This window comes from Battus philenor, unplaced genomic scaffold, assembly GCF_028537555.1.
Source record: "Battus philenor isolate CCGP_79_NKW_IND1 unplaced genomic scaffold, ilBatPhil1.0.hap1 SCAF_7, whole genome shotgun sequence".
In the NCBI taxonomy this organism is placed as follows: Eukaryota; Metazoa; Arthropoda; class Insecta; order Lepidoptera; family Papilionidae; genus Battus; species Battus philenor.
Genome location: NW_027181737.1, coordinates 5,916,786 through 5,937,959, shown reverse-complemented (window position 1 = coordinate 5,937,959; position 21,174 = coordinate 5,916,786). Strand labels below are relative to the sequence as shown.

At 33.6% G+C, this 21,174-nt stretch overlaps 1 protein-coding gene across 6 annotated transcripts; it reads right to left on the bottom strand.

The window, feature by feature from the left end:
* Nucleotides 1–4,548: 4,548 nt before the first annotated feature.
* RhoGAP93B (MyTH4 and RhoGAP_KIAA1688 domain-containing protein RhoGAP93B) lies at nucleotides 4,549–20,931 on the bottom strand. 6 transcript variants are annotated; one of them, XM_068774234.1, is made up of 22 exons: nucleotides 20,845–20,931; nucleotides 20,577–20,667; nucleotides 20,126–20,218; nucleotides 19,889–20,017; nucleotides 19,489–19,631; nucleotides 18,272–18,395; nucleotides 16,627–16,732; nucleotides 16,226–16,335; nucleotides 15,253–15,351; nucleotides 14,421–14,551; nucleotides 13,812–13,967; nucleotides 12,845–12,993; nucleotides 12,081–12,206; nucleotides 11,749–11,907; nucleotides 10,745–11,013; nucleotides 9,738–9,959; nucleotides 8,994–9,199; nucleotides 8,627–8,819; nucleotides 8,208–8,339; nucleotides 7,843–8,083; nucleotides 6,670–6,824; nucleotides 4,550–6,226 (listed from the first exon to the last, which is right to left on the bottom strand). In XM_068774234.1, the coding sequence occupies exons 1-22, from the start codon at nucleotides 20,856–20,858 to the stop codon at nucleotides 6,002–6,004; spliced, it is 3,273 nt and encodes a 1,090-aa protein (XP_068630335.1). In that variant the 5' UTR covers nucleotides 20,859–20,931; the 3' UTR covers nucleotides 4,550–6,001. The 6 variants fall into 6 exon arrangements, with proteins under 6 accessions (XP_068630337.1, XP_068630339.1, XP_068630335.1 ...); XM_068774237.1 differs by having other exon boundaries at nucleotides 4,551–6,226; nucleotides 12,845–12,990; XM_068774236.1 differs by lacking the exon at nucleotides 20,845–20,931 and having other exon boundaries at nucleotides 4,549–6,226; nucleotides 16,627–16,729; nucleotides 20,577–20,782.
* Nucleotides 20,932–21,174: the final 243 nt, after the last annotated feature.

Below are 21,174 nucleotides of genomic sequence, written 5' to 3'. Positions count from 1 at the left end.
TTTACTGAATATTGCTCTTGATAGTTATCTCCGTCAACACAGTTACTATAATTCATTTTCGAAGTACAGTTTTTTCGTAAATTCCATTTATTTGGTAGAATCTGGAGTAAAATTCGGTACATATGATTTCTTAAATAATTTATTTTTGTGCGGTATATCCACTTAGAATAAAGTAATATATATACATACATGTAGGACATAGCTGTAAGGTGATTTCAATTTATTTATTTTAGATTTTGTATATAGTCACAAAGTGACAGATCGTAGTTTTCATACAAAATGTATGAGCTGTAAAATAAAATTTAAAATGTTGTGTGTTGATACCTTAACACTCGCTATTAAAAAGATCTCCTGGCCTTGTTTCAGCTATTAGCGAAAGGACTTAGTAGCCGTGGCCTAATCACCCAAGGTATACCTTTATAACCGGCGCGAGACGATACGTGATCCGAGTAGTTCTCCAGTCGAGCTTATTAAACATCCTGAGGTGGTAAGATATGTGGAAGAATGCCATTCCTGACGCCGTATTTTCTATTCAAGGAGAGAAAAAGTCGCGTCGTAGTCAGTGTGTAGACGTTATCGCGAAATACGCGATTTTTCGGACGCGTGGTTAGAGCAATTAAATGTATTAAATCTCCTTTGTCACCCTGACAATGTATTGTCGCAATATTATTTTTACTTTTTATGACAGATTATTTCAAGATGGAAAAAAAGGATGAAGACCTAATGTTATTCGGGAAGACCGAGTATATTTCAGGATAAAAACGATATGCGTTTAAGAGGGCGTGCTGTTGGCGCACGGAATGTACGCGCATAAGAAGTGAAAAGGTGGAGCCGTGTTGTGCTATAACCGATTAGTAAAACGGTCACAGGCCTCACGTGGTAAGATTATTGCACGATGACGGCTGTTTAGTACTTACCCTTGGCCCGAGTAAGTTGCACAAACCATTGGTAGATTGATTGATCAGTGGCTGGAGCGTAATTAGCAGCGGGCGTGCCCGTCCTGTGGGGGCCGTGCACCGTTTTGGTGTCCCCCGGGTGTGACCACGTGTCAGTGCGGGTTCGGTCACATATATTTACATTTGTTGGGTCTCAATTTTCGGTCAATCGGTATACATCAATGTTTTATTGTTCAGTATCAGTGTATTATTGTTAGTTTCAAATCGACATACAGATCTTCAGTATGCATATATCTCTGTGCTTCCGTGGTATGAATCTGTTCTTACCTTAGGTCTATGACTGAATTGAGACCGTGCACGCGCTAAGATCAGACTTGTTTATTTTTTTATCGGTTTAAAGGCAGCTTTGTGAAGGGTCACTATGAAAGTGACTTACCTTGCTGTTAAGTAGTGGGTAGATGCGGCCGAAAACAAAAACCTTATATTGAGCTTCACTAACGTAAGTATTGACATTGAGTTATTCTTCCAGGGCAACTTAGTATCTAACTTTATTTATATTACCTTGATAGCTCAGAGGGACAAAATAACTTGAGGTCTTTGTAGGGAACAAAAATAAAACAAACTTGTGATTTATCCAACAGATATTTAGATATTTTATTCCTGAAAGTTCACATTTACAGTGGTAACCTACATTATTGAACATCGTAGGCATATTTATCGTCTCAAATAACAATGAAAAGGTAGGCGTGTTATGTACAAAGGGTTTAAGTAATTGAAATATTTTTTGCATATATTTATAAGCACTATACAACTTTACATACGTCATCTGCAAAAAAACAGTAACATTATGCGGCTCGCCGCTGAAATTATCTTGCATTACCTTGAGTGCATTTTGATAAACCGTTACGCTAGTTAAAACGAACACTAGGATTTTTAATACTAACTTTGATTTAATTATTCTTCCAGGTATTCTTCGTTTGTTCATAAACAATAAAGATATGGCTAGCAACTTATAATATAAATTCTTCTATTAAAAATTCGAAAAATAATTCGCAGTACAATACAATTCGATAACCATCTAGATGGCCAATTAAAAATAGAGCTGCAATTGTCTTTAATAAAATCGACGTAATCTTAATATTGTAGGGTAACAAATCGTGATATATCATCGTTCATTTGCCAGTGATCTTACAAAAAAACACCTAGGAAAATGTACCCAACGTATCTCGTGTTTTTATTTTCTTCCCTAAACATTTTCAGAACACCTAATTTTACTTAAAAGTATAGGAAACGGATAATATTTATATATATACAGCAGTAGAAGGAAAAACATGTAAATAAGCTATTAAAAAAATAGTAATACTGAACATGGCCAGATTCAAATGTTTGATAACTGTCGAGTTACCAGGAACGCTGAATTTAGTTTGTGCTCAATTACAAATATACGTCCAATGACTATAACATTTTAACATTGTTCATAAATTAAAAATCAAACATTACATTATATTATTCAAGTCATCGCCAGCCTTTATCAGTCCACAGCTGGACACAAAGTCCTCCACGCCATGTAGCCCGATGTCTGGCTTAGGGCATCCAGTTGCCTGACTCGGGTCACGTTTTGCGGTCAAACACCAGGTACATCTGGTTATAATGTAACAAATCTTATTTCACACACTAGCTATAGATAAAAGTTCAGAAATTATACGTCGACAATATTAAAAGTACACTCCCAATGAAAATAAAATACCCACTCAAGTATTTACGCCACCGATACGCTAGGCAGCTAGATTCGGCCTTACGAGTATATGGCACAATATTCCAAGTATTATAAAATTGATACGGTAACAGTTTCATCTGATTATGTGTAGCATACATTCGACGCATTAGCGATGCTACTTATGCGACACTTAACAAATATATTAAAAGTAATATTAGTCCTTAGTAATATCTTCTAGCGTATTTGATATTTATATACAGGTTTTGCGAAGGCCTCTATTGTTAGCTATAAAGTACATAAAATCGAATTTCATCGATGATATGTTATCACTGTACTCATAGAACACACAGAATACATTATCAGTAGGGCATATTTAAAATTAATACTTTTATTTGATACCAATAAAAACAAAGAGGTGTTATTAAAAAAAATCCCCAGCAGATCTTTAACGTAGGCGGAATGTTATATCGGAATAGATGAAAGTATTATACTCCTAAATGAATTTAGTAAAAGAAGAAATAAATTATTGTAAAAAGATTCAAAAAATAAATGCCTTGAAATCAAAATTAAACTTTAGCTGCATAGTAAAATAATCGATCCAAATCGCTGTAAAAAGATATTTAGTCATAGACGTTTTCACACATAAAATTTTCTTTCGACACAATCGACTTTAATTTCTCTTATGTTGTACACTCAACAGGACAATACACCAATGTATAAACTTGCAAATTATATATTTTCAGATATAAATAATCTCGTATCTTTAGTTGTCTTTCTAAGGTTTTTTTTTAGATTTTATGACATTTTTGTTGGCTGCAATATAAACAGAATTAAACAGCGTAGAAGGCACCATATACAATAGAAAATTTGCGTTTACCATTCGAGTTTAAGTTTATTTATAATGAATACAGAGAATGGTTATTGTAATATGGCATTGACATGGAAAGCTTTGAAGTTAACATATGACTTAAAAAGAGATTAAAAATTTAATATCTATCGAGTCATAGAATTATTATTATTGAAAATAGTCGAAACCATGTTGATATAACGAAAATAATAGGTTTTTTGTATTACTAGTTTGTGCCCAAAAATTTTAAACCTATCGTTGGTAGCATATATAATATAGAGAAAAATAAATGCTGAAATGTCAAAATTTTTTTCCAATTTGTGATAATTACTATTGTGTTTAGAAAGTGCTAAAATGTAAAAAAATGCATAATTTTTTTCAATTGAGTAAAACAAAAAAAAATAGCTGAAACTATACTTTTATGTAATGTTTACAGTCTCAAGATTATTTATAATAGTGTACTTAGACTGTCCATACACAGGCAACGTAAAGCAGCTACAAACTGCCACCTCATAGCAAACTTATCTTCCATGTAAACATCTCTCGAGTAATAATGCTTACGAAGTAGATCACTGGCTTACTACCCCAGTAGTTCATTTACGACCAGTGTAAAAACAGTAACTGATGTCAATAAAGTTAAATGTGCAATCATTTTTATAATTGAATATTCTCTTACATCAATATATATAAATATATATTCATTAGCGAAAATCAATGACTTCCAATAATTGATATATATTGATACCGCAGAAAACCATGTTTTGTAGCATTAATAGTGTCCATCTACTTTTACTATATTGGAACATTTATGTATATGATTATATACATTTTTACAAAAATTCTACCACTGTACATGGGCTACTAAATTGCTAAATCACAGAACGAATCCGTGTTTTGTGTGGAAAATTAAGATAAATATTAGACTTCCAAACCAAAAAACAATTATCATCTATTGTTATTTTGTTGTCAAATTTTAACAAGAATGTAGCCCATTTTAACATAATTACAATATTTTACATTGTTCTTTGCATTTAAGTTATTTTCATCACGATAAGCACTTCTTACTTAGTCCTTTTTATAAAATTGTATATAGTATTATATTATAGAACCAGTATGTAAACTAATTTTTTAATGTATTTTTGAAATAGTGGAATTTTTTTTTAATTTGGATTTTAACACAATAATGTTAATGTAATGCTAAAATATCTTAATACATGCGTAGCTTTGTAATTTAATATTCCTTTTTACATTTTCGATCTAAAAATAGCAAGAATTGCAAACGTGTAGTTATAGGACTCTTGAATAAATATCTATATAATATCTATATTTCAATTAGCCTGTCTATAAGTAAATAGTTTTACTATTATGTATTAGTAACTTTTTTTAGACGTGTTATTCAGCTGTCCAGTGCTTTTTCCAAAGAAAAGCGTCGTAAATGATCTCAAAATTTCTACACCTCATAGCTTTTTGTATAAAATACGCATATAGCTGCCAGCTTTATATAGAATCACAATACCAGATTGATCAGTCTAAAATCGAGAGATCATACAAAAACCTAACATGCTATATTATATAATGTACCAAAGTTCGCATCAATGTAAATATCAACAGGCGGTTGTACTTACAACTTATGAAATGGCTGTCCATGGAGCATAAACCAACAAAGATAGAAATTTCAATATCACTATGTTTTTTTTAATACCGACCTAGGAATACAGTTTTTAAAGACAAAGATAAATTCTTGTTTGTAAACATACCTAAAATTAAAAAGAAAAATAATTTGCTAATTGTGACGGCAACATTAAAAAAATGTGCTATGATACAAATCCTCTACAGACAAATTCGGAAGATAAACGTTGAGACTTAAGTTATATTTAAAAAGCTTAGCCTTGATATTGCTTTGTGATAAATAGATTAGAAATTGCAGCAAACGCACAGCAAACTTTTCTTAAAATATACCATATGTTAAATTTTAATCACGTTATCATCTTTATCTCTCTTGTGACAAAGGTAAAAAATATAGTAGTCTTCAGAAACATGTACTTGTTCAATTAAAAAAAGTATTCTTAAAATAAATTAACTGCACTTTCACACAAACAAAAATTAACTAATGATAACAAACAAGCCTTCCCCTTAACAAACACCGTGCGAGCACATTGCACATACACTTTTGTAAAGCTCAAGTTCTAAATATAATTAAAAATCACATCTCATTAAATATCTTTGGATACAACCAAGTAAAATTATGATTTAGCGTACAAAAATACAAAAAATATACAAGAATGTCAAATACAATTTATGGGAAGTTTTCCTACATGCATATATTTATACCACTACTCACCACAGATCAATGGAAATGAGACAGACTAGAAATGTCGACATGATACACATTCAAAGTCTTTTAAAGCTGGACTCTAGCCGCCGCACGACCGACTACACTTCCAAGCTGACTAATAAACAATGTGTGACGTTGTATGAACGTTAAAAGTCGGTTTTTCTTATTGCAACTACATTGTTGTTGCAATAGTTGAGATTCATCGGTCACAGCAGGTCTTGGACGTGAGATGTATCGAGGTTTGTTATCAGGGTTTTCAAAAAGGTCATTTCTTTGCGCGCGTTTTCGAGAATGACGCGTGGATCTTGAGAGGTGCAACGCAAACAGTTGGGTGCAAAAACCATAGCCAAGTTAGCGGAATCCATTTTTGTTTGGCTCACGACCTCTGGTGCGGTGAATTGTTGCAAAAAGCTTATTAAGTATGTGAGAACCTGAAACAGAAAATTTGTTACATTCGAAGTTCCATGTTAAAATCAGTATAAGAAAGCAGTTTACTCTGGGAGTATCGGAATTATATCCGCTTTCATATAAAAGTGTTGTTTTGAAACATTTCAGCATTATAGATTTGAATTATAATTTAATTTGAATTATAGAATTGTTTTTTGTCCACAGGTTGAAGTGAAAGCAGTTGATGGCTGCTGGAGCCTTAAGGTTCTGCAGAGGAAACTACGCACCGACAAGCGCAGCATAAGACGTTCTCTTACAAGGTGGACTAAATTTTGTTAAAGTCTTCGGACATAGGCCGCTTCCAACCGGTCGTATTAGATATATGGGGGAGGCCTATGTCTAACAATAGACATCCTATGGCTGAAATAATGATGAAGATTAAGTAATATCTCTAGCAAAATTTAAGTACAAGTAAATCAGGACGTACTAATCGATTAAGAGCGGGCAGGCGTTGCAAGGCACGGGCGCACGCAGCGAAATCGCAGCCGGCAGCCACGCACGCACCGTACAGTGAGTCCGGGATAAGCGGCTCGTACAGTTCGCGGTACCATAGCTTCAGCAGGCTGGCGGGGGCGTGCGCATCTGAACCAGTTAAACATTTGACTTAGACTAGATGACCTCTTTTATGGATCGTTCATAAAATACGTAAACTAAAATTTCACTTTTATGAAGACTTCTTCCCATTCCCTCGTCGCATCCCTGTACACTCTCTGCGACCCTTTCCCCCGTAAAAATAATATATATTCATACAAATAGTTTGATTTTTGATTGTAACGAGATTTAATAAATAAGGTCTTGATTGTTCAGATGTCAAAGAGTTTCTTAAATATACTGAGATATTTTTAAAGGCCATTAATCTCAAATTAATAGTGGTTGACACGATAACTAAGACATCAATAAAAAACGTGCTTGATTTTTAATTAATTAATTAAGAGCTGACATACATCATTTTAAAATTAACTGTTAAGTAAACTAAATTAACAAGTTGGAAGTGATAGCGACCATATTGCTAAGATCGTCGGAAGTTGTTACATACAAGCTAATACCTGTGTACCATTAGTGGACATCCAGCTGAAATGATGATGATGCTAAAATCGTATGAAAATTCCTCCTTCTAGAAATTTACAGAATCATTCATTGTCTACACAGTATACATTGCCGAAAGTCTCAGTTAAATTACGTTACATTTGAGAGAATAATGATGTAATGATAATCAAAAGCAATGCGGTCAGTGTTTGTTGGTCCTGTGGCCATAGTAACTGGGTAGAACTTTATTCACACAGTATCAGGTTGTATTGAAAATCAGACCCAGCAACTATCTTTCACATAATTTTCAGCAGACTGTAAAGGAGACAATCCATTTACTTAAACATTGTTAAGGTAATTGTAAAACACTTTACTCGGGACACTTTCAACCGGCCTTTTTGAAAAATTATAAAGAGAGATCTATGCATAACAGTAGACATCCTACAACTGAAATGATGTTGAAACTATTTTTTGCTAATTTTAAAAATAATCAACTGGTAAATTCTACAGTGTAATATTAAATCAAAATTGGCATCACATCACTTATAAGTTAACTAAGGATAAAAATTAATACCAGTCAATGTAGAAGCATCGGGCAGTTCCCAGTTATCAATTTTAGCCTTGAGCGCATTAACTTCGTCCACGTCGGCCGACACGCGAAATATTCCTTCCGTTTCTCTTCCATTTAAAGCAAGTACTTGTTGAGATAAGGCCACTTGTACCCAGGGCAGCTGCCGGTTAGGGAAACGCTCCTTTTGTAGAGACATCACCTCGGAAAGCGTGTTACCGAACATGGATTGACGGAAGATTTGAATCTGTAGAAAGTCATTAAAGTTTAAACATATTTGATCATTTAAATTCAGGATGCGTTAATTAACTAACTTATGCATACAATAGAATAACTGACGGCAAAAATAAAAGTGAAAAAGAGATTCTTACTCTAGCTTGATCAATGTCTTCGGTGCTTGGCTTCCGTGGTTGCCTCTTGCCACCAAAACCAATTCTCTCTAGACGCTTACATGCCACTCCAGCGTAATGTGAGACTTGTACATGAATTGGCCATTTACCAACCTATTAAAAAGAAAAACATTTAGAAATTGTATTTTAAGATTGATTGTGATCATACAGATTGACAAATATTGGTGTAAATTTTAATCACTTAAACCTATAAAATGAAAGACACCTAAATTACAATGCTTAATTTTTCCCTTCGAATTGTGAGCCTACGCTTACCAGAAGCCAACTTAGATCAGATTGGCTGGCGTGACCTACCTCAATACACTCGGACACGTAAAAGAATGACTATATAGTTTCCACTACAAATAGATGTTTAAGGTAATAATGAAATGTTGCCTCACCTCAGGGAAAGCGTCGGCAAAAGCTGGGTCTCTATGTCTGTTAACGTAATTGGTAAGGGCAGGCTGAAAGGCAGGTGATGGAGGCACAAAAGCTAGACAGACAGCTAGCAGTTCCCAGCCACGGAGCAATGAGTCTCGAAGTGGGTTTTCTGTTGTTTGCCGGCACAGCTGCACGTACATCTCGTCCCGCAACCTAACCACAGAACCAAATAAGGCTACACATGATTCTATAAACAAATTTACGATTAGCGTACACAAACAAGTACACTTCTATATATTCCACAACTTATCTGAGTTCTATGTAATAAAAAACCATTACTATTTCGACATTTTAGTAAACATTTATATATTGCATTAATATACTTACTTTTCATTGGCAAATGTGGCATGCAAGATATCCTGTGCAACAGAGTTTAGTGTCATGCCCGGCCTCGCTTTTCTATCGCCCATGTAGATTTGCACGAGACGAAAAAGATCAATAGCTGCCTTTTTGTGCGCTTTATCCCAATCGGCACCAACCATAGGCGCGCTAATTGAAGAAGATGTCCATGACAACATATCTCTGACTGAAGCCTGAAAAAAACATACACAAACATATTTTTAAACATGTTTAATTTTTCTGTGTTCTATTTCTATTTTGCTTGAGTTTAAACTACTTGTGTATAAAACATTAAAACCATAGAAAATAAATATAATATGATAACATCAATTAAAGAATGGTTTATTCTGATAAAAGCTGAAGTAACAACTAAACATGGTTATTTTTTAGTTTGATACAAATTGGTATCTGAATACCAATGAAAGTCAATTGTTGAATAATTGTACGAAACAAGGTAAATGAAATATGACATTTATTTTTGTTTAAGTAAGGGTTATTCGCAAAACACATTTATTCTGAAATTATTTTATTTAAATTTCGTCAAATACAAATACTCAAAAAATCAAAATTTTTGTACGATTTTCTATTATTATCTAGGGCTTTAGCTTTTGTGGCGTAATATTTTTAGGGAAGGCGTTTATGAAATCGGATTTCAGGTGCTACATGTTATGAATGGCCCCATCTACATTAAAAACAATTTATAGGTTACATCAAAATCCGTAACCAACACACCTTCCGTCTAAAGATGCCTTTGTTAAAGTTCAGATTATCTTTAGCAAATATTTCAATGTCCTGCTCGGCCGGCACGTGCGCATGTGGGGGTGCGTGCGAGCGGACCGGACTATACAACGCCCCGGTGACACCACCCCCAGTCGCCACGCTAGCCCCCACGCCGTCTGTCGCACTACCGCCACCAGCTGCTGCCCCCGTCGCTCCTCCTCCGAGGGATGATGTCTGAAATGAAACAAATCATAACATTATAATTTTGAACACTTGTAATATCAAATTACAGTGTTATTTATGATTCTTATAACTGAATCTTGACCCGTTTCACACTACTACAACACACATCAATTGTACCAGCTAAAATGTTGTAATTGATAAAAAAATATTTGTTTTAATCATACTCTATTTTCCTGAAGGTTTTCTTTTTGTTTCATATGTGTCACTTTGGGTCATTGGAGTATGAACAATGTTCATCTTTTATAACATTATTTGTTTACAATGTGGTCCCACTGACTTAATACTTCCACAAGTTATTGGCTTGTCGCATTCCAATAGAGTTTTAGAGTGAACACTTTTAATTTTTAATCATACCTTTAAAAATACTTGCTAAACTCGAGAATGTCTCGGCCAATACATTTTCATTCATGATTTTGTAAAAATTCTAGGACGCAATCTTCTTATTACCAAAAAATATATAACATTGCTAAGGAAAATAGCAAAAACTACTACTTTTGCATTTCCAAATAAACAAAAGAATAAATTAAAACACCTATGACTAGCTGCCATTTGTTTGACATCAATCAAATAAAAAAAATCTTTGAGGATCTAAAATAACTAAAATCTAAACAATCCAAAATTTTTGTAGAGACACACTTAATGTAAGATACAAGATGCAAAATAGTACTAATGAGAGGCTAAATTAAGATATAGTTGGATCACTTTGAAGTGTGTATTATTTATCTGTACTAATATTGAACAGTGATAAACTTATACTTTTCTTTTTATTCACTTACCCGGTGTATACCCGGAGAAGGCTGTCTATCTCTATCGAATCCAACAAACGTATTATAATACGCGACACCATGATTCATATATTCGGCGTCCGTACGGTATGCGTGAGGTAAATAAACTCCGGAGCCGTCATCGTCGTCTGGCGTTCGGGCACCGCCGTCGGACGATTCGTTGTCAGGTTCGTGACCAGACAACGAGCGCGACCGAGAGCCGGACCGCGACGAACCCGAGGAACCATCGGAGTCTGAACCAGCTGCGTAGCGACCGCGACCTTAAATGTAACAAAATTAAAAATTCATTTAATTTGTTTTTAAATCAATTAAAGTCAAATATGAAACCTAAGTACATTTTTTTAGACCAGAATCCCACTGCTGCCTAAATATAATTTGCAAATTCCGCCGATTTAAAACGTTCGATTTGCTTACAATAATCACCAGATCGAAAAGCTACTGAGCTCAGATCGCTTCGGTGGATTCTCTATAGGGTGACTAGGTTCCGGGGCCCCCAAGAGGCGATCGCGGCATGTCATCACTCGTCGATTATACCCACTTTGCATTCTGACCTAAGGGCCTAACTTTCACTTAGTCAGTTGCTATTGCCTGGTCAAATTTTTCAACACCATCTATTCTTTCTACACTACCACACTTCATAAGGTAATTCGACGTATTAAAAAGAGTGAAAAACATGACAAAAATTTCACCTGAAAAGTACTTGTTCGAATTTAAAATAATTAATCACAATCATTATTAAATTTAGTACATAAGCATACAAACACCGGCAAATTATTCCATTCATGTGAAGATTATTATGGACGAACTAAATATTTCAATAATTAAAAATGCATTTAAATACATTTATTAAAACACTAAAAGTCAAATGTCAAATAGTGGTTATTTGACATTTATAAGCTTCTAAGTTAAATTAAAGAGATGCAATTTATTGGTTCAGTTTAAGATGGGTACATATCTTACTAATAATTCAAATAATAGTTCTAAAATTTACTTACTGGATAACTTAGCTTGCTGTATAATATAGTCCTGCAATGGTAACAAATGCTGCATGCCCCGCAAGTCCCAGTTACAATACAAGGGAGATCCTCCACCTTCTTCTTCCTCATCCTCGCCATCCATTTGTATTTCATCTATTTCCACAGGTCTTTTGTGCCCTGTAAAATAGGTAATTTTTTAAGTATAACAATTTGGAAATTATTTTTGAATTAAAATATTTTTTTACTTTTGTATGTTAAGAAAAGTGTGTAAAACACTAATGACAGTGAACAAAGTTTTGCTTATTTAATTCCTTTTCAAATATTAAGCTAACAATAAAAAAATGGCTTACGCCGTGACTTCGTCCTATCCCTCGACGTGCTTACTTTCTCTGTTCTTTCAAAGCGTTGATTGTGTTTCTGCACGTTAGGCTCGGTCAGCGGTGGCTCCAAGTTTACACACTTAAGTTTATAGTTCACTGTAAACATTTATTGGTAATGCTTAGAATACTTGTATATAATTATATCAGTTGAAGAAAGAAGCCTTTTCAGCTATGATCTAAATATCTAACCAGAGATTACATATTGTGAAAAGATTTGGGAAGTCGAATTGTTAACGAGTAAGACTCATTAATAGTTTGTTAAATTCGCCTTTCAAATTACTTAAAAAACAATAAGGTAAATATGCTACCAGATATCAAATCTGAGGGTACGCAACCTTTAACAAAGCCAAAATTTGATAGGGCACTCTCTGCTTGTTTGTCACATTATGTGTATATTTATTTTCTATTTGTTTTTATGTCACAATATATTATTATATTACAATATTCTATTTGGATAAAATATCAATGATTATTGCAATCTAAATCTTTAATAAAAAAATTAGAAGTAAGAATATACATTCCGTCAACATTTTATATACAAGGATTGGCTAGCACAGCAGAGTCTCTATCCACAAAGTGGACAGACAACCTTGTTAATGTTGTCGGGCAGTGGCTCGAAATGTTTGAACGCAGTGAATGCAGGTACACGTTTTACGGATAAAATAATAATAATAATGATTATGACTCCCTTACCATATTAGAATATCATTAATAGAATAAATATTAAGACTTACCAGCCGCTATATTGTCCTGTTCGTTTGCAGATGAGAGACGCATGAAGTTGTGATGTGGTTCATGCGGCGGCGTGCGGTGCTTGCTACTTCCCGACGACACCGACGTCTTGCTCGAAGTGTAACGCTCTGGTTCCGCTTGCTGACGCCTGCTTTATGCCCATACATTTACAGATTATAATATTCTTTGAAAGATAACCCTAAGAAAAACATTTAGTTAGGCCCTCTATTAGGTGAACTGATATTATAGTTAACGTCACACGAAAATCGCAAGACGCCGACAACGCAAGATCAGTCATCATGGCGATCTATTAGCGAGACCTATGCCACGCAGTGAACATGCTAACTTGACGATGATTATGAAACATATAATTGCATCAAAGCGGTTTGCACCATAATAATCTCAGAGAGGTTTACATTACTAACATTAAAATAAATATACAACATGAGTCATAATACCATTATACCAACTTCACACTTCCCTCTAATTGGATTGAGTTCCAATGGACAGTCTAAATAGAAACGTCCCAAAAGCCTCAAGGCTGTCACACCAAGCCTAGTTCCTTTAAATGTCATAAGTGCAGGCTCATACCAGCATTATGGCACTTAATTATTGTAGAAATTTAGGCTTAAAAACCAGCAATGAATAACATTAACTTGTTACAAAGGAAAATAAATTTTAATCCAGTGCAAGTCATTACGATACTGTTATTTAAGGACGAATATTTTTGTCAATGAGACTATCGTCTTGTCGTTTGTCAATGATCTGTCATCAAAAAATTAGGATGCTGTGCATGTAATAGTGATATTTGTTTAAATACATTTTTTTTTAATTTGAGACACAAACTACATACATAATGTCCATTTGGAGTGAATTTTGATGACAATAAAGGACTATAAAAAAGTGTGACAATTTAAAATCTAAAACTATATTATTAATGAAACTGCTTTTAAAAACAATTAGTCAAACCTTGTAAACTCCCTGGGCTGATGCCAGTTGGGGGCTGCATTGTGACGCAGGTCGAGGCTAGTTTGCCGGAAAGGTTTGTCTACGCTGTACACCGCCTGCTTGTCCGGGTACCGGTCCATGCGGTCTAACTCCCCTACGCGATCCTTGTCTAAATGCCTGAAAATCGTAATTACAAAATATATTTTTTTATTGTAAGGTCAACCAATGGCATGCAAAAAATATTAAATATGAAATATAAATATAAAATTGCATGTCATTAACATTTATTATTTTAGATACAAAAGAGTTTTGTGTCCACTCTACACTAACAAAAAGTATACAAAAATTTATATATATCTATATATCTTAATCTTAAAAATTTAAGTACAAAATTTATGAGGCCTTTTTAAACATATTATTCATTACAGAATTTAGTGAATTTCTTCATGCCTGAAGAAAAAATAATTTAAGAGTGTTTCAGTATGCATAGTGTTATGTACAAATGTATTTGTAAAATAACTAGATACTCTTCATTTATACTCTTGGTCATACAAACGCACTCTCCCGATGGTAGATGTATATAATTTCGAGCCTAGGTATAGCATCCATAAAAATGTAATTGAGTAATACCTGTCGGAGTAACGTTCCCGGGCATGTCGCGACAGTTGGTGCGGACGTTCGAGACTGTGCATGAGCCGGGCGCCCGCTGCCTCCGTTGCCAGCGATATCGATGATACCAACGACGGTCGCGCTGCTGTTGTCTAAATTAAATAGATATTAACATTATGTAAGTCCAGACGGTAGACACACTTCCTCGGCATTAGAAATCCAGGGTTTACTGCACGAAACGCACTACCCTGGATGTAAGGTACCTAGCACACAAGATGCTGAAGAACTATACACAGTAACAGGAGGTGCTGAGGCCTTGGCTGAGATTATTACGGCTGAAAATCATATGGGCTTTGAGCAGTTTTTTCCCATCCAAAGCAGCAGAGCCGGATGGTGCTATTCCTTCACTGCTGCAATGGAGTATGGAACTCCTAGTGGACATCTTGGTAAGAACTATGAGAGCATGCCTCATTCACGTTTATATCCCGCATAAGTGGAAAGAGGTGGAAGTCTTATTCATTCCGAAGCCAGGTAAGATTGACTACACAGAGATTCTAGGTTACACGGACATCATTTCCACCACACCTCTTTTGTTAAACGACGGATAGGCTTTGTGAGACGCATTTGAAATTATATATAAATATACCTTGATATATATATTTAAATATCTACATATACTTTTTATATAAATAAAATAAAAACCAATTACCGTGATGATTCTATCGGCTTGTCAAGCAAAATCTTATTTTAAACATGGAAGAATTAAAACTCTATTTAATTAAATATCATATCTCAACAGTAATTTTAGTTCTAAGGATATGTAATAAACAAATAGGCAATAGTCATCAAATACCTGCAAAAACGGAGTAGGTTGTGGTTTCTGCAAGGGGCTACTCGGACTTTGAGGTGAGGCAGAATCACACGACGATCCGCCTGCTGACTGCTGTTTGAGCTGTAATAAAAAAAATTGAACTCAGTTAATATTGTTATAAATTTTCGTCTTCATCTATTTTACAATCGCTGGACGCTCACTGCAAGCCATATCCTTCCCCCTAAGATCGCCACGATGAACGGTCAAGCGACTTTCTGAGACCTTAATTATGTCGTCGGTCCTACTAGTGAGAAGCTTAACCGCGCCAGGACTATCGGCCGGTGTTTGCCACTTCAGACTTATTTGAGTTACGTCTAGGACTTTTGTACTTCTTCGGATCACCTAATTTCAAATTCACTTTTCACAATGAAACTCCAAGCTCAGCCCTCTCCATTGCTCTGTATGAGGCCCATTGTATCTCTCATCCAAATGGCATCATTAGCATATGTTATATAACAAGACATCTATAATAATAAAAATGAATCTTAATTAGTTAAATAAAAAACAAGAGCACTGGACAATTTCGGCAATTTATTTATGTATTAAAAGAAAACAGCAGAAACAGAATTTATTGTCAAACCTTTTACGTCAATCAAGACTAAAAAGACATTGAGATGTCATGAAAATAACATCACATTCACTATGACATAAAATGAATAAATATAATTAGATCCATTTATTTTTTATTTTATTCATTACTCTAAAAAGGGAATTTATTTTTGACTGATAGGCAAACAATGTTTTTACATTATGAAGTCTGCTGTGGCACGTTGTTATATAATATTAACCAAAACATGTCTATTTGATTTATTAATTTAAAATTTTCATTCCAAATCATTATGTAGATGTTTTAAAATAAAAGTAGGTGCATATCATACAAAAAGTCACAATCATAATTATATAAGTATTTATAAATTTCTGGAGATTATCTGTAATGTTATAATAAAATATTTACCTTACGCCTGGTTAATGGTGTACTCTCTACAGACTTGAAGTATTTTTCATGCATTGAATCATCGGATGCATCTTTTCTTGGTGATATAAAGCTGCCACTGCGATTTAAACCTGAAAAGTTAATTGTGGAATTAACACAATATCCACCGTCATGGACCTTTTTATGCAAACAACATCAATCCCAAATGGGCAGAAATTTTTAAAAGTTATTTTATTTAGTTTTATTTATAAGTTTAAGTTGGAATAGACCATGTTTGCAAACAAAATGTGGACTCTAAGCTCTTCTTGGTTTAGTAAAAATACTTTGCGGTAATTATTGCTACATTTTTATTCTTTTAATTTTACTGTTTAATATAAATACAAAATGCTACAATTAGTGCATAGCTCAAGGGTATAGCATACCTGAATGTGGCGACCACTTATCATTGTCATGCGGTTGTGTTGCACTGGTTCGTTTCCTCAACTGTGGCGTGCATACGGGAACGCTGCACGCTACGGCATTCAGCTCCTTACGAAATACTAATGTTTAAGCAATTTTTTTATCGACTTAATAACGACTTATTTTTTTATCATTGACAAATTGTTGTTTTCCTATTGGAATTTACAGGTTTCCATGGCTACAATTACAGGGCTCGGGTCGTAACATTATACCGGATTGGAATCTTCCAAGCTTTCAGGCTCCTTAGACGCTCCATGAAATGAAGGGCTCACCGAGATGCGACCGCTGTTTAGCTATCGAATAGCATCTAGCATTCTGATTGGAGGGAGACTCAGAGAGCCAAACCTTGGTACGATTGGTTGCTATCAATGAATTATAAAAAAATAATAACAGTTAATGTATTACATGATTCAAAATTGTCGAGAACAAAACAACTGACACAGAAGTAAAGACTACTATTTTGATAAATATATGCTGAAATCAACTCAGATTTTTTTTCACTATTATGGCACATCTTCGCACAAAGTGTACGGACTTGCCGTAGTACTGTTGCGAATTGTTCGATGAAAATTTTGATATTTTCTTTCAACGTTTTTCATTTGTTGTTACGTAATTAGTACAAGGGTGCGCCTTTCGTCTATCAATTCATAACCCACAATCACTAAAACCAGTCCCTAACACCCAAGTTCATTGCTGATTAATTCGATTATCGTAGAACATCCGGGGAGTCCCATGCAGCATACTTTTGGTGGAATAATAACATTTCAAGTAACAATTTTTGAAACAACTTTAATTATAAAACAAATTCATTGCCGTCTTCAGCAGTAAGAGAATGGCCAGAACAACTATTTCTACCAACATTAAGATATTTTTAAGTTTATCTTAATATATTATTTGTATTTGATGCCACATTAAACATAAACTTAACAAATTATTAAGTATAAACATAAAATCATAATACGACAATAAACTCTTAGTTTGTATAAATTAATTCAAACTTTATATCGGTACTATAAGCTTTGTAATAGACATTTTAAATCATGACCGCACAAATCAACCACTTATTAATTGACCCCTCTAACCTCTCATCGCCGGTTACGTACAGTCGGCATAAAATTAGATCAACAAAATTTGGGTCGTGCGATAGGTACTATCGTTTATGCATTGTTTAATACAGGACGTTGCAATAGAATGATGCAAGCGATTAATAGTAACATCCTCGGAGGTCGTTAGCCGGACATCAGAAAGTAAGCAACGATTGGGGTTTCGGAACTTATATTTCGAAAGTCTTATACAAATAATTACACTTGATTTGATTTATTTAAATTTTTTTACTCTTTAAACTGTATTCTAATTTATGACAATAATACCGAAATTTAAGTAAATTTATTGATAAAGATTAAGCAACAGTAAACATATTCCATGAACATCCCTTAGTAGATTTTAAAAATTTAGTCAAATTTAGTAAATAAGACAAAAACTTTTTAAATAAGGAACCGAAAGTTTCGAAAATCTGACAATAATAATTCAGGATCTAAACCAAACATGCAGTGTTCTGTAAACCAGAAGATATATTTCGAAAAAAATATTCTTTGTAAATAAATTTACCTGTTTCCGCCGCTGCTGAGCGCTACTAATGCTACTGTCTGATGATCGACCAGAGTCTGTGTGACGACACAGTCCAGTGGATCCATCTTCACTCAACCTCCCACGGCGATTTTCTCCACTGTTTCTATATAAAACTTGATTTTAATTATAAATACCCAGAATAAGAAACAGATTCAATGTGAATATTATATATTATAATAACAAAGGATATAAAGATTTCTGGAGTAAGAGATTTCTTTCCTTTTCTTGTGACGCACACTATGTGATAGTAACTATAATTTTTATCTATTTTTACAATATTATATTATATTTGTATTAATGACTGAAGACATTTGTTTTTGTTACACCAGTTAATATACTTTTTATACACCAAATTTATACATACCAATTACAAGTAATTGTAATGCAAAGACATATTAGCTTTATGTTTTATGATGGTTTTAACATAAAACAAAGAAAATTAGATGTTGGCAGTCTTTTAAATTATTGCCCCTAGGACATGAGCACTATGTAAAATTACAGAAGTCAAGTCTTTAATCATTGTTTAATATCAGATTATTCAAGAGAAATTCCTGCAAATAAAATCAATAACAGATGATCATCATTTCAGCTGTAGGTCCTCTGCTGCAAATAGGCCTCTCCCAGACATTTTTAACAAGACCAGTATTAAGTGGCCAGCATCCATCAGTTTCTAGATGAACTAAACAAGCCTTACAGGTGGAAGGTCTATGCTTTGCTTGCCAGTCCGTGGTGTCCACACCATAACCATTTGTAATAATTTTTTTAATAATAATAATTTTTTTTCAGAACCTAGTGAGTACATCAGAAAGTTAATAACAAATTTACTTAGAGGCTATATTAGTTATGGATTGGTATGTCATACAATTTAACTATAACACTAATTTAAAAGTGGCTTAATATAAATACTTACTTAAGATAACTTTTTTAATAGTAGTGGTTATTTTGCCATTCACACTAATTATTATTTTAATAATTATTTTGTCACAGCAAGTGTATCAGTACTATCTTTTGATTGCAAAAGTGAGCCAATAGCTGCAACTATATGACATATGAACAAGTTATAAGGCATTTAAGACGTCAACAAGAAAAACAAATTAAATTCCCAGCAAATAAATTTACTTGGATAATATTTGTTAACCTTATTTCTTTAACTGTTGTACAAAAAGTAAAAAGTATATGTTGAGCCAAAAAATTACCTGTGATGATAATGGGACCTCCTTGTCCTTACAGGGCTTGTCTGGGTTATGGTGATATTCTTGGCATTACTGGGTGAAAGCTTACTGACACTTGCAGCAGTACTGTTTCCATTACTGCTTAGTGGGTCAAGCAATGAGGGAACCTTAAACCAAAATGGCCCTTTGAGTTTTACAGCAGACAACAATTTTTTACAACAACTATTGCAAAAAAAAACTACAATTGAAGAATTAGAAACAAGAATTAAAGGCTTCAAGACATAGAAATTTATTAAAGAAATCTAAAAATCTCAAAAAGTATGATTGTAGAAATTATTAAGTATCTAGATACTGGTCATACCTCACTGAGTTTATATTAAAATTTATAAATTTACAACTGCTAAAATAACTTTAATTTTTGTACCTGAGGTGCAGCTTGGTTGGTTTGTGTGGCAGTTTCTCTTCGTTTTTGAGGATCCGTATTTTGTTTTAATGTTTGTAATTTAGCTAATGGTATAATATCACAGTCTGTAGGCCTATGCCATACAGTGGTCTAAAAATATAAAGTACCATATCATTCAAACGATATTAAATATGAAAATTGTTGCTAACATGTTTTAATGTATTCAAGAATAAGTTTTAACTCTATAACAGAACTGACCTGTGTTGTTGCATTGTAATAATAAAACCTATGAGTATTAATATCAAACAGTTCCCACCATTGGGAAGAGTCTGTCTTCTTTACTTTTACTCCCTGAAAAACCAATTATTTTAGAATATAATTGTATTAAAACAATTGCCAAATAAACTTATTAAAAACAGAATATATTTAATGAAAACTTTAAAAAATTGCAAGTATACAAAACTCACAATAACAGATTTACATCTGTAACTAATACATTAATGATAAAACTTATACGTAAACAAAATTAAGTCAAAATTAACGTTAAAGCAAAATATAAACAACTAAATTATAATAATATCCACAAAAAGATTTTTATGTAACATAGCTAAACTGGGTTATAAGGGATTGAACATTGGGAATTTATTACTCAAAATTAAGAATGTTTTATAAGTAAAGTTTGGGACTAAATTTTGTACAAAAGCTTTACCTCAGGTGGGTCCCAGACACATTCGCCAGTAGTTAGGTTAGCATACATATGCTCCTTTGTCTTAGGCTCGATAATTTCAACCCATTCCACCCTGGAATAAAGCATCATAAAACTTTTACCGCACTCTAGGTACTTTTACCCGCAGGAACAAATAAATTCAGGGCGTGACATTAGCGATTTCCGTATACTTTATTGATTTTGCAACTTTCGTCTATTATCGGAAGTCATTTATTGCCGATTTATGAAAAGCACTGCAACGAAAAATTACCTTTCGGAAGACATTTTTTTCAACAAAATTAAGACCCTTTAAAATTTACTCATTCATTATTAACAAATTATTCTAATCTAAATTACAATCGACAGTAACGAGAAATCATCCATGTTGAGTGTTTACTTCAATTTTCAGATAAAAAATAACCTTTTCGTCACAGATCTACTAAAAAAGTACCAAGGATTGTATAAATATTTATTTAACGTTATTAAATTTTATAAAGCCTTTAAGAAATGTAAAACTTGCGTTTGAAACAAAAAGGCAATTTTGAAACTAATAAAAATAAATTACATCAAATCAAATATTTATTAACTGAGTACAGATAAA

What these genes read in the sequence shown, in the direction of transcription:
- RhoGAP93B (XM_068774233.1), bottom strand. Translation starts at nt 20,684, where the DNA reads ATGATGCTTTATTCCAGGGTGGAATGGGTTGAAATTATCGAGCCTAAG. An exon ending in TAAGTGGTCGCCACATTCAG is followed by an intron (nt 16,336 to 16,626) that starts GTATGCTATACC and finishes TTAACTTTTCAG; the next exon opens with GTTTAAATCGCAGTGGCAGC. An exon ending in AACCTACTCCGTTTTTGCAG is followed by an intron (nt 14,552 to 15,252) that starts GTATTTGATGAC and finishes TATTTAATTTAG; the next exon opens with ACAACAGCAGCGCGACCGTC.